This window comes from Vombatus ursinus, unplaced genomic scaffold, assembly GCF_900497805.2.
Source record: "Vombatus ursinus unplaced genomic scaffold, bare-nosed wombat genome assembly UNPS02014158.1, whole genome shotgun sequence".
Classification (NCBI taxonomy): Eukaryota; Metazoa; Chordata; class Mammalia; order Diprotodontia; family Vombatidae; genus Vombatus; species Vombatus ursinus.
The window spans coordinates 141490-154422 of record NW_020953936.1 but is presented as its reverse complement, the minus strand read 5'-3'; the positions used below and the strand labels follow the sequence as shown (position 1 = coordinate 154422).

The window sequence follows — 12933 nt, the reverse complement described above, 5'->3', positions numbered from 1 at the left end:
TCTGTCTTCTCAGATTGGCTCCTATTTTGGGGCGACACTCTGCCCTGTGGATCTCAACAGAGATAGCAACACTGACCTGATCCTCATTGGAGCTCCCCATTACTATGAGCAGAATCAAGGAGGCCAGGTGTCTGTCTGCTCATTACCTTGGCAGGTAAGGAGGTTTGGAGGTGGGGGTGGGAGGATAGTTAGGAGCGTATTCTGAAGAAGTCTCTAAAGAGACCAAAGTGAATTCACAGAGAAAACTCATCAGCCAACTTAGATTTTAAAATAAGGCAGGGGCCTCCAAGATTAGTGTTAGGAGAGCTAAATCTGAGAATGAGCCCAGAGCAGCTAGGATGTAATGTTCTGTCCGTCTCTCTACATATATATATATAAAATGTGGTGTGTGTGTATATGTATCTATCTCTATGTGCATGTATATATAATTCTCCCTCACTTGTGTTGTCATATATATACATACACACATATATATACATACATACACACATATACATATACACATACATATATACATCTATACACATGCATACATGAACACATACACAAATACATGCACATGCATTGGAGAAAAGGGGAGGACTAAAGAAAGGGGCATCGTTTGTGATAGATGGGATGGTAATATTAGACTGTGGAGAGAAGGGGAAAACCACTTGACTCATATTTGACTTCAGCTTCCTTGGCCAAGGAAAACAATCTTTGGCCTGGAGAGGGTACAACAAAGATGGCCAATAGAGAGTTAAAAACCCAAGGCGAGTAAGGAGGTAACAAAAGAGCACTTAGCTGATCTAAAGCAGTTTGAGCCAACAGGCTCAGGCAGGTTACATTCCAGTGTAAGTATTAGGTGAGATAAAGCAAAGTTAGCTAAGATTTCTTTGGTAGTTCCCTTATAGCTAGATCTAGTTTCTTTTCTGAGAGTGAGTTATTTAAGATCTTTATCTAGTCTTCTGCTAATTTAAGTATTTCATATTTTTGAAGGTATTCCTTTATTTCTTTGGTGTGCTCAGTTTTTGTTATCAGTTTTGGTAGCACATAACTATGCATGATAGGCTCTGATTGTTCTTTTATAATTTCTCCTACTTTTGTTGTGATTTCACTTTGCTAATTTTTTATTTTATTGATGTGATTTTCTGCTTTCTTCTTAATCAGATTAGCTAAAAAGTTTATCAATGTCAAAGAAACAAATTTTGGTTTTATTTATCATTTCAATGGTTTTTGTTTCTAACTAATCTATTTCTCCTCTAATTTTTAATATCTCCTTTCATGCTTATTTTAGGCTTGTTTATTTGTTGGCTTTCTAATTTTTAAAATGCATATTCAATTCCTAAATCCTTTCTTTTCTGTTTTGTTAATGTATATATGTTAGCTTTCTTCTTTCCTTCCCCTCCTACTGAGTGATCCTACTATTAATGTTCTTTGAAAGATGATGGAAAATAAGAGAGACGATGAATAGAGCTCTGGCCTTGGAGTCAAGAGGACCTGAGTTCAAATCCAGCCTCAGACACTTAACTAACACTTACTAGCTATGTGACCCTGGACAAGTCACTTAACCCAGATCACCTCATCAAAAAAAAAAAAAGAAAGAAAGAAAAAAGAAAATAAGAGAGGCTCCACAGACTGGAAGAGGACAAATAGCGCTGTTTTTGAAAGGGGAAAGGGAAGTCTGCAAAGTATAGACCAGTGAATCTGACTTCAATTCCTGCCAAAATTCTAGAATGAATTAATAAAGGGATGAATAGGAACTTTCTAGAAAAGGAAGTGATGACCACAGAGAGCTCACATGGTTTCATCACAGATTAATCCCATTTCCGTCTATGAACAGTGCTACCAGACTGTTGAATCAAGGGAATGCTATTTACTTTGACCTCATCAAAGCATCCAACAAAGTGTCTCATGCCATTCTCGTCAAAAATAATGGGAAGATGTGGGCTAGATGACAGCGGGACAGTTCAGTTCACTAAATCAGAAACTGGTTGAATTGCTAGAACCAGAGTAATCATTAATGAGACAATGAACCTCAAATGAGCTCTCTAAGTACCTGAGGGATATGTCTGAAGCTCTATACTGCTTATCATTTTTATATACAACTTAATAATTATAGCTAGCATTTATATAGTGCCTACTATGTGCCAGAAACAACTCTAGGAGGCAGGTACTATTGTTATCCACATTTTTTTTTTTTGCTTTTTGGAGAGGCAATTGGGATTAAGTGACTTACCCAGGTTCACACAGCTAGTAAGTGTTAAGTGTCTGAGGCCAGATTTGAACTCAGGTCCTCCTGACTTCAAGGCCAGAGCTCTATCCATTGTGCCACTTAGCTGCCCCTATCCCCATTTTATAGATAAAGAAACTGAGGTAGTCAGAGGTTAAGTGACTTGCCCAAGATTACACAGCTAATAAGTGTCTGAGGCTGGATTTAAATTCAAGTTCTCCTGATTTCGGGCGCTGCTCTCTAGCTGTATAAAGGCATAGAGGTCATGTTCATGAAAATAACAGATGATCCATATCTGGGAGAGATAGCTGCTAACCTAACTGTATTTAGCATAGAATGTCATAGATATCATGCTTATCAGAGTGACAGATGACACAAAGATGGGAGGGATGGCTAATAATCCTGGAGGACAAGGTTAATATACAAAAATTTCTGGACAGGTTGGAACATCGTGCTGAATGATGAACTGACTCATGTTGGATGGCAGAACTGAGATCCCAAAAGACCTCCATAGGCTAAAACACTAGGACAAAACTAACACAATGGAAATTAATAGGCATAAATATAGTGGTATACATACATGCACACACATCAATTTCAAAAGTACAAAATAGAGAATGTCTAAGAGTTTTAGTGGATTGCAAACTTGATATGAGTATAATAAGACACCAAAAAAAAAAAAAAACCCAAAGTAAACAAAACTAACATGACCTTAGAATGTATTAAGAAAAGGATAGTGTCCAAAATAAAGGAAATTATATTCCCATTATATTATGCTCCAGCCAGGCCATGTCTAGAATATTTTGTTCAGTATTTTAGAAAGAACACTGATAAACTGGAGAAATCCAGTGACCAGAATGTTGAAAAGGCTCATAATCACACCGTAGGAGTTAAATGAATGTTGAGAGTAGAGAAGAGAAGGAAGGGGAGGGAGGGACAACGTGATAGCTATTTCCAAGTATTTAAGGTCCATCATGTGGAAAGGGGGCTGGGCTTTGTTCTGCTTAATGCCAGAAGGCAAAATTAGGAAAAATGGGTAGAAGATTCCAGTAGGTTATTTAACAATTAGAACTGTCTATGTGGAATAGGCTGTCTCTGGAGGTAGTGGGTACCCACTTACTATTGACCTCTGAGCAAAAGCTGTATGAACACTTGTTGGATATATTGAAGGAGGGATTCTTAGATCCAGGTTAGATTAAGCAGCCTCTGGCATTCCTTCTGGTTCTGGGATTCTATGATTTTGCAGAAAATGAGGTACAAAACTGGAAGAGTTGCTTGGATTTTCAAACCTATCACAACCTTCATTTTTCAGAATGCCAAGTGGCAGTGTAACAGCATCCTTAAGAGACAGCAAGGACACCCCTTTGGACGTTTTGGAGCAGCCTTGGCTGTGCTAGGGGACATAAATGGGGATAAGCTAACAGACGTGGCCGTGGGGGCACCAGGGGAGGAAGAAAATCATGGAGCCATCTATTTGTTTCATGGAGCAGTTGAATCGAGCATTAATCCTTCCTATACTCAGGTAAGGTTCTGTCACAGTCTGGATTAACACAAAGCCTCCAAGCTGATTCACTTTGCTTCTAATGTCTCCTGAGTCTAATTCATCCTTCAGTGTACTCAAGAGTAATAACCTCTATCTTGTGTTTCATGGCTATTTTACACTTCAAAATACTTTCACAATATCGCCTTGAAGCTTTAGGAAAAATTATTGGACTACCTGAAAGCCACAATTAAAAAAAAAAAGAGCCTAGACAATAATTTTCAAGAAATTATCAAGGAAAAATGCCCTGATATCCTGCAGCCAGGGGGTAAAATAGAAATTGAAGGAATCCACTGATCACCTCCTAAAAGAGATCTCAAAATGAAAACTTCCAGGAATATTATAGCCAAATTCAAGAGTTCCTATGTCAAGGAGAAAATATTGCAAGCATCCAGAAAGAAACAATTCAAATATTGTGAAGCCACAGTCAAGATCACACAAGACTTAGCAGCTTCCACATTAAAGGAGTGGAGAGTTTGGAATATGATATTCCAGAAGGCAAAGGAAATAGAATTACAATCAAGAATAATCTATCCAGCAAAACTGGTATAATCCTTCAGGGGGAAAAAGGATATTCAATGAAATAGAGGACTTTCAAGCATTCCTGATGAAAAGATCAGAATTGAATAAAAAAAATGACATTTAAACAGAAGACTCAAGAGAAGCATAAAAAGGTAAACATGAAAGGAAAATCATAAGGGACTCAATTAGGTTGAACTAGTTACATTACTATGTGAGAAGCTGATACTTATAATTCCTCAGAACTTTTATTAGGGCAATTAGGAGTACACACGAGAAAGGGCATGGGTGTGAACTAACTTTGATGGGATGATCTAAAGAAACAACAACAACAACAACAACTAAGGGCTGAGAAAACAGGAAGGGTGAGGAAAAATGGAAAAATTATCTCACATAAAAGAGAAGTACAAGGAAGAGCTTTTACAGTTGAGAAGGAAATTGGCGGGCAGGACTTGAACCTTATTCTCACTGGAATTAGCTAAAAGAGGAAATAACTTACAAACTCATTTGGATATAGAGATCTCTATCTTTCCCAGCAGGGAAGAAGTGGGAGGACAGGATAAGAGAAAGGGCATGTTGTGGGGGGGGGGGGGGGTAGGGCCAATAGAAGAGAGGATGGACTAAGAAACAAAACAGACTTTTGAGGAGGGACAGGGAGACAGACAGACAGACAGAGAGAAAGATAAACAGGGAAAAAATAGGATGCAGGAAAATACAGTTAGTAACCATAACTGTAAATATGAATAGGATGAGCTCACCCATAAAACGAATGTGGAGAACCAAATGGATTGGAAACCAGAATCCAACAATATATTGTTTACAAGAAATACCCTTAAAACAGAGAGATAATGCAGAGTAAAAGTAAGAGGCTGGAGCAGAATCTATTAGGCTTCAGCTAAGGTTAAAAAAAAAAAAACGACTCAGCGGTAGCAATTGTGGCCTCAAAGCAAAAGCAAAAATAGACCTAATTAAATGAGACAAGCAGAGAAACTACAGTTTGAACTATATTTTGCTAAAAGGTATCATAGACAATGAAGTAATATCTATACTAAATATACATGCACTAAATGGCATAGCATCCAAATCCTTAAAGAAAAAGTTAAATGAGTTATAGAAGAAAATAGACAGTAAAACTATACTAGTAAGGGACCTCAACTTTCCCCTCTCAGAATTAGATAAGTCTAGTCATAAAATAAATAAGAAAGAAGTTAAGGAGATGAATAGAATTTTAGAAAAGTTAGATATGATAGATGTCTAGAGAAAACTAAATGGAAATACAAAGTAATATACCTTTTTCTCAGCTGTACATGACACCTTCACAAAAATTGACCTTGTATTAGGGCATAAAACCCCCACAACCAAATGCTGAAAATCAGAAATATTAAATGCATCCTTTTCAGATCATAATTCAATAAAAATTGCACTCTTTTGCACTTGCTTTTCAAAATATGGCTAATATGGAAATAAGTTTTGCATGATTGTGCAGGTATAATTGATATCACCTTTCTTGCCCTCTAAATGGGTGGTGGAGGGTGCATGGGAGAGAGAATTCAAAACTCAACAAAATTTTAAATGAATATTAAAAATACATGATAAATTTAAACATATAAGATGGTGGTTGGCAGAAGAGAGTATGAGCTAATGCTCATTGCCTCTCAGGAAGTCCCTTTTCCCCAAAACCATCACCATCCTCATCATAGTATTTATATACAGTTCTTTAAGGTTTGCAAAACAATTTGAGGATGTTATCTCATTTGATCCTTACAACAACCCTGTGAAGTCAGTGCTATTATTACTCTCCATTTTTCAGATAAGGAAACTGAGGCTGAGAGAAGTTAAGTGACTTGTCCAGGGTCACACAGCTAGTAAGTGTCTGAGGCAAGGATTCAAACTTGAGTCTTCCAGATTCCAAGTCCAGACCTATCGATTACAACACCCAGCAACCTCCAATACATTCTATTCTCAGGTCAGATTAATCCTTTCATTCCAATTCTTTAACACAAAGTTCTCCTCTACTCTGGTGCCTTTGCTCATTATACATCTCTTGCCTCCCAATCTACAATGACCTTGTTTTGTGCTCTCTGTCGGTACCAATCATGCACTCTACTCAACAAGGCTCAGCTCAAAGTTGAGCTTCCTCCATTCATAGTTTGTCCTATCTCATTCTAACCTACATGGATCTTCCCCATCATGATCAGGCTCTTTATAATATGTTATTATTTATTGATGAGAGTTGGGGGAGGTCTCATTTGTTCATGTGAAAAGCTAATGGACAGACTTCCCTGTGAATTTTTTAGGAAAAATTCAGTGACCAGAATGGTGAAAAGGCTCATAATCTCATAATTTTTCCGGGCAGCTAGGTGGTACAGTATCAGGAAGACTTGAGTTTAAATCTGGCCTCAGACACTTACTAGCTGTGTGACCCTGGGCAAGTCACTTAACTCTCTTTGCTTCAGTTTCCTCATCTGTAAAAAATGAGCTAGAGAAAGAAATGGCAAACTACTCCAGTATCTTTGCCAGAAGACCCCAAATGGGGTCACAGAGTCAGACATGACTGAAACAATTGAACAACAATTTCTTTACAGTCATGCCTTTTCTTCCTCTACTATTAAATCAAAAGTACTGAGGGCAGGGATATACATACATACATACATATATATGTATGTATGTATACAGAAGTCATTTAATAAATGCTTGATAAATGAACACATGGAATGTCCCTCCCTCTTTGTATCTTGCCTCTTACTGATTGGTTTTTTCTTATCCCCAGCAGTGATTCCTAACATATCCAGTTTTCTTTATGGTAGCCCCCTTCCTTCATTGGATTGAGGATTTCCTACAACCACCCTTGATTAGCCTTTCCCTTCCCCTCTTTTGTGACCTGCCTCCCAACATCTCTAAGTCCCAGTTGTACTCTGTTCTTCACTAGTTAGCCCTATGATCGCTGATTCTACTTTCAATTTCTCCCAGAGAATCAGTGGCTCCCTCCTTTCCCCCACACTCCAATATTTTGGGCAGTCACTGAGTGGAGGACAAGACATCACCCAGGATGGCCTCATGGATGTAGCAGTGGGAGCCCAAGGACAGGTACTACTGTTCAGGTGAGGCCTTTCTTCCTATTTTGTCCTTAAATCCACATACTGCCCCTTTACAACCCACCCTGCTCTAAGAGTATAAATATGTTATTCTTAGACCCTCTTTTATGCTCTACAGGACACAGCCAGTGCTGAAAGTTAAAGCGTCCATCCAATTCAGGCCAGTGGAATTGGCAAGGTCTGTGTTTGAGTGCCAGGCACAGGAAGCCACCAACAGGAAAGCAGGGAGTGCCACTATCTGCCTTACTATCTCCAAAAGTATTCCAGACAGGCTAAGTGAGTTCCTTACCATCAGACCCAGACATCCCCCATCTTGTCTGTCCTGTATAGTCCATCATCCTGTTCCTGAGGGTACACATCTAACCCAAGAATCTCCATCCGATCTTGAAAACAGATAGAGAAGTTCCAGGTTCTCTGTGTCCTTTTTCTTCCCTTGTTTCATCTCCAGATAATGTCCAAAGTTCTGTGAGTTATGACCTGGCCCTGGATCCTGGACGCCTGAGTCCTCGTGCTGTCTTTGAGGAGACAAAAAGCCGGATACTAAAGCGACTTGAAATCCTGGGATTGGGGAATCGCTGTGAGACTGTGAATCTGCTGTTACCAGTGAGCTTGGGGATGATTGTATGGGTATATGAGAAGGGGATAATGCTTGTAAAGGCAATCATGAAGAGCCAGTAGAGGGTTTGAGCAGGAAGAGAATGAGCTGATGGTAAATTTGTATTCTGAGAAGATAGTGTAGGTAGATTGGAGGGCTGGAGAACCCACGGTCAAATATCTGACTCTCTTTATCTTTGCATTCCCACTACTTAGCACAATGCCTTGCACATAGTAGGTGCCTAGTAAAAGCTTTTCTATCGATTCATTCATTGATTGATTCCCACAGGAATGCGTGGAGGACTCAGTGACTCCCATTATTCTGCGCCTCAACTTCACTCTGGTGGGACAGCCCATCCCTTCTTCCGGGAAACTCCGACCTGTTCTAGCTATGGGCTCTCAGAACCACTTCACAGCAGCTGTGGGTCCCAGTCTCTGGAAACTTTGATGATGAGAGGGTGATGGGATTTCAGGAAGTAGAAAGAAAGGAGCTCCAGAATGAAATCGTATTTCTTCTCTTTCACAGCTCCCTTTTGAAAAGAATTGTGGTGATGATCACATCTGTAAAGATGATCTCAGTGTCACCTTCAGTTTCTCCAGGTGAGATCCTTTGCTTTTATCCTCTCTCCAGTCCCTAAGCTTCCCTCACAGAATCCAGGCCACTTGTCTTCTACCTCTATACTTTGGCCTTAGTTTTTTCTGACAACCTGGCTTTTTGCCCAGAACCTATATAACCATACGTCCCAACAACTTCCCACTCTTCTATGGCCAAACCCATTCACAGTTCAAATTGAAATTTTCCATCTTGATTCCCTTCCCCCCTTCAGGCTGCAGACATTGGTGGTGGGGTACTTTCTTGAGCTGGAGATTGAAGTGACAGTGAGAAACGAGGGTGAGGACTCTTACAGGACCATGGTCACCTTCACATATCCCCTAGGCCTGTCCTATCGTCGAGTGTCAGTGGCCCAGGTAAACCAGCTCCTTGGTATGGAATGAATGAGGTGTAAAAAAATGAAAAGCAACCAAACAACATTTATTGGGTACTTACTATACTCCAGGCACCAAGTTAAACACTGAGGATACCAAGAAAGGCAAAAATAGTCCCTGCCTTCATAGAAGCTACTTTCTAATGGCAAAGACAGTGTATAAATAATAGTTATATATAAGACACATAGAGTAAAATGAAGGATCATATTCAGAGTAGAAATAAACAAGGACAAATGTAAAGTCAAAGGTTCAGCTGCACAAATACAGAATGGGGAAGACCTACCTTGACAGGTTCATGGAGAAAATATCTGATTGCAGGTCAGTGCTTTTTTGGTGATCAAATATCACTTTAATGTGTTATTTTCCCCCTTTCCTCCTCTCAAAAAGAAATGTCGAGGTTCCTAGAATCATACATTTAGAATCAGAAGGGACCTTTGAAGCCATCAAATCCAATTCCCTTATTTTACCAATACAAAACTGAGGCACAAAGGGGTTAAGAGACTTGCCCAAGATCACACAACTAGTAAGCATCTAAGGTAGGATTTGAACCTGGGTCTTCCTAACTCCAAGTCTAGTGTCCTATTGCACTATGCCATGCTGTTTCTCACACACTACTCTTGGGGTCTGTAGAAAATAATTGAAGAGGAGAATGGATCAGATCTCCCTCTTCACATTACTTCCTACGAGTGACAATTGCCCCCTAAATGAATGATATGTGATAAACTACCACCCCCATGGGAGAAGGAAACAAAACATGTCCATAAAATTAACAAATCTAAGAGGGGTCTCAAGGGGAATTCTTTGTAGTCAATGCAGGTTTCAGGACCAGTAAAGACAAGTTGAGATGCTTCTAAGGCCTATGTTTTGAATTGGGTCTTTACTAAATGTCTGAGACTGACGAGGCTTGTCTCAGCTTGGCCAATAAGGGAAGTAAAAGAATATGAAGAAATGTCAATCTAACTTCTTTTTTTTCCCATTGGAAATTTTGACTACTTTTTTTTGTAATTATGTAAAACATTTCCATATTAGTCATTTTGTACAAAAAGACTCAAATAAAAGAAAAAAATGAAAGAAAGTGAAAAATAGCATGCTTCAGTCTGTATTCAATCAATTTCAGTTCTTTCTCTGAAGACAGGTAGTATATTTCATCATTAGTCCTTTGGGATTATCTTGGATCGTTCTGTTTCTGAGAATAGCTAAATCATTCACAGTTCTTCATCGAACAATATTGCTGTTACTGTGTACAACATTCTCCTGGTTCTGTTCACTTCACTTTGCATCAGTTCATGTAAGTCTTGTCAGATTTTTCTGAAATCATCTTGCTTGTCTTCTCTCTTACAGCATAATAATATTCCATTACAATCATATACTACAGCCTTATTTAGCCATTTCCCAAGTGATGGGCATACGTTTGTCAATCTAACATCTTACAGTATGACGTGCTAAACCTTAATCTACATTTGCTTCTGAGTCAAAAGAACATGACTCAAGAATTTTTTTTTTCCCTTCTTGAGAAAGGGTAGATAGTAATCACTAGGGGTTCCAGGAAGGTTGCAACACCAGAGATGACTCTATGGACAGCTCAGAGGCTGTCTCAAATCAGCTGGGGATTAGAGGGGAGGAAAAAGAGGGGGTAGTGGCAGCTCCAAAGATAGCTGGACGGAGAGGGAGTTGTGACTCAATGTCCTCCTCCACCCCTACCTCCACCAAGATTTTTTTTTACAAAAAGAACCTCGTTTCTTTTTTATTATTATTTTAGGCAATTGGGGTTAAGTGACTTGCCCAGGGTCACACAGTTAGGAAGCATCAAGTCAAATTTGAACTCGTACTCCTGACTTCAGGGCTGGTGCTCTATCCACTGCGCTACAGCAGCACTAGCTGCCCCTAAAAGCCTCATTTCTGATACTCAGTAGAGATATTTAGATTTTTTTTTTTAATTTTAGTTTTTAAGGGATTCTAAGACAGTGATTGGTTGAATTGAATGGTGAATGCGGAAGTAGAGAAGTCAGCCTTCCTATCTCTCTTAGAATTTTTAATCTGTCATTTATAAAAACTAGGGCACTACAAAAGGGCGCTTACTTGTTGTTCTTTCTAGAAGAGGACCAATGACTTCAGGAGGGAGATGTCTTGACTTGCAAATGAATTGGATTTAAGTGAGGCAGGGCTGTGCAGAGTCATCAGCCTCACTCGCTCCTCCAGAGTCATCTGAGTCCAGTGGCAAGACATTGGTCAGGACAACTGGCCATGGCCCTGGATGCAGTGGGAGACCTTGGCCTTTTTAAGCTAAGGTCTTTTCCAAGTTTGTTTGTCTGAGGCAATGCCCATTAGTAGTTAAAGGCTAAGTAAGAATGGAGGCAAAAGATGGCCTAGTTTACTTTCACAAAAAAAAAAATCAGTCTGGGAGAGGAGGACCCTCAGTTTCTGCCCAGAACAGAAACAATTGCTATTTATACTCACTCTGAGCCATGAATGTAATGAAATATTATTTCACTGAGACACAGTAAGAGAAACATGGGAGGATTTATAAAAACTGAGGCAGTGTGAAGTGAGCTGACATAGGGAAATGGTATAAAATGACACCACTCCATAGGAAAACAATTGTGAAAAACTTAAGAACCATGATCAACACAATGACAAATCATGCCCCCAAAAGACTGATAGTGAATCATTCTCAGAACCTCTTGGCAGAGAGCTGACCAAACAGAATGAAGCATACATTTTCAGATGAGGCCAATGGGCTCAGCTGTAGCATCAATTTTGGAGACGGAGAGATTTTCCCAACAATTTAAGGATTTAAGGCAAAATAATAAAATTTCTCAAGGAAGGGGAAGACTGTCAAAGCATCCAAAGGAAGCTTTTTAAAATTGTATCTTTAACTCACTTGACCAAAATCAAGAGGAATGACCTTGGAGCTTACTCCACAGTCACTGCTTTAAAATGGGATTTCTTAGCCTTTTCCGTGTCATGGACCTTTTGACAGTCTGGTGAATTATGTGGACCCCTCAGAATAATGTTTTAAAATAATTGGAAAAAATACTAAATCTCAATTAGTGGAAAAAAAGATGTAATTTTTTTTCCTATGCAAGTTCATGGATCCCCTAAAATCTATTCCCTACTACCATGTTCCTTTTGGGGATCCATATACCCCAGATTAAGAATTCCTGCTTTATAGTTAGAATTTTCCCTTCAAATTCCATATTTGATTGCTTGCCGAGATAGGGGGAGGAATAGAGACTTCACAAGGATTCTAACCTTAAGGAGGAAAAGGTCTCAATTTGTTGATATACACACATGCTACACAGATACATACACACACATACTTTCTGGCAAGCAATAACAATTCATTTATATTAATGAGGTTGCTACTCAAAATTCCACAAATCCTAAATAGTATCTAGGTGGCTCAGTGCATAGGATGCTGGATCTGCAGTCAAGAAGACTCATCTTCCTGAGTTTAAATCTGACCTCAAATATTTACTAGCTATGTGACCCTGGCCAAATCATTTAACCCTGTTTGCTTCAGCTCCTCATCTGTAAAAAATGAACTGGAGAAGGAAATGGCAAACCACTTCACTATCTTTGCTGGGAAAACCCTAAATGAGGTCATGAAGAGTTAGACACAATTGAAAACAATGGAACAACAACAAAATAGAACACACATCCTCATATACATTATTAACAGAGGTATAGAACTACAGAGATCACCTATTATGGAAAGCATTGCAGTAATTCATTCTATTGGTCTTGCTATACAGGCTTTGTATGAAACTGCTACTAAAAGAGATAATAAAAATAATAATATAATAATAGTTAGCATTTACATGGTGCTTTAGGTTTGCATAATCTCATTTGAGCTTTTTAGCAACCCTGGGTATTAGGTTTTATTATCCTCAGACAGCTGAGCCTCCAAGAAGTTAAGTGACTTGCTCATGGTCATGAAATTAGCTAGTGAGTGCCAGAGGTAGGATTTGAACCCTGGTTTTCCT

General features: G+C 39.1%; 1 protein-coding gene across 1 annotated transcript in view; it reads left to right on the top strand.

Moving 5' to 3' along the window:
• LOC114040847 (integrin alpha-X-like) overlaps positions 1 to 12933 on the top strand; it is a 38329-nt gene that overhangs the window by 15276 nt on the left and 10120 nt on the right. Inside the window, exons 13-20 of the mRNA XM_027859057.1 lie at positions 14 to 154; positions 3525 to 3734; positions 7242 to 7372; positions 7485 to 7642; positions 7815 to 7969; positions 8250 to 8381; positions 8487 to 8560; positions 8788 to 8929. Coding sequence (XP_027714858.1) covers positions 14 to 154; positions 3525 to 3734; positions 7242 to 7372; positions 7485 to 7642; positions 7815 to 7969; positions 8250 to 8381; positions 8487 to 8560; positions 8788 to 8929 — 1143 coding nt within the window. The remainder of the gene's footprint in view (positions 1 to 13; positions 155 to 3524; positions 3735 to 7241; positions 7373 to 7484; positions 7643 to 7814; positions 7970 to 8249; positions 8382 to 8486; positions 8561 to 8787; positions 8930 to 12933) is intronic.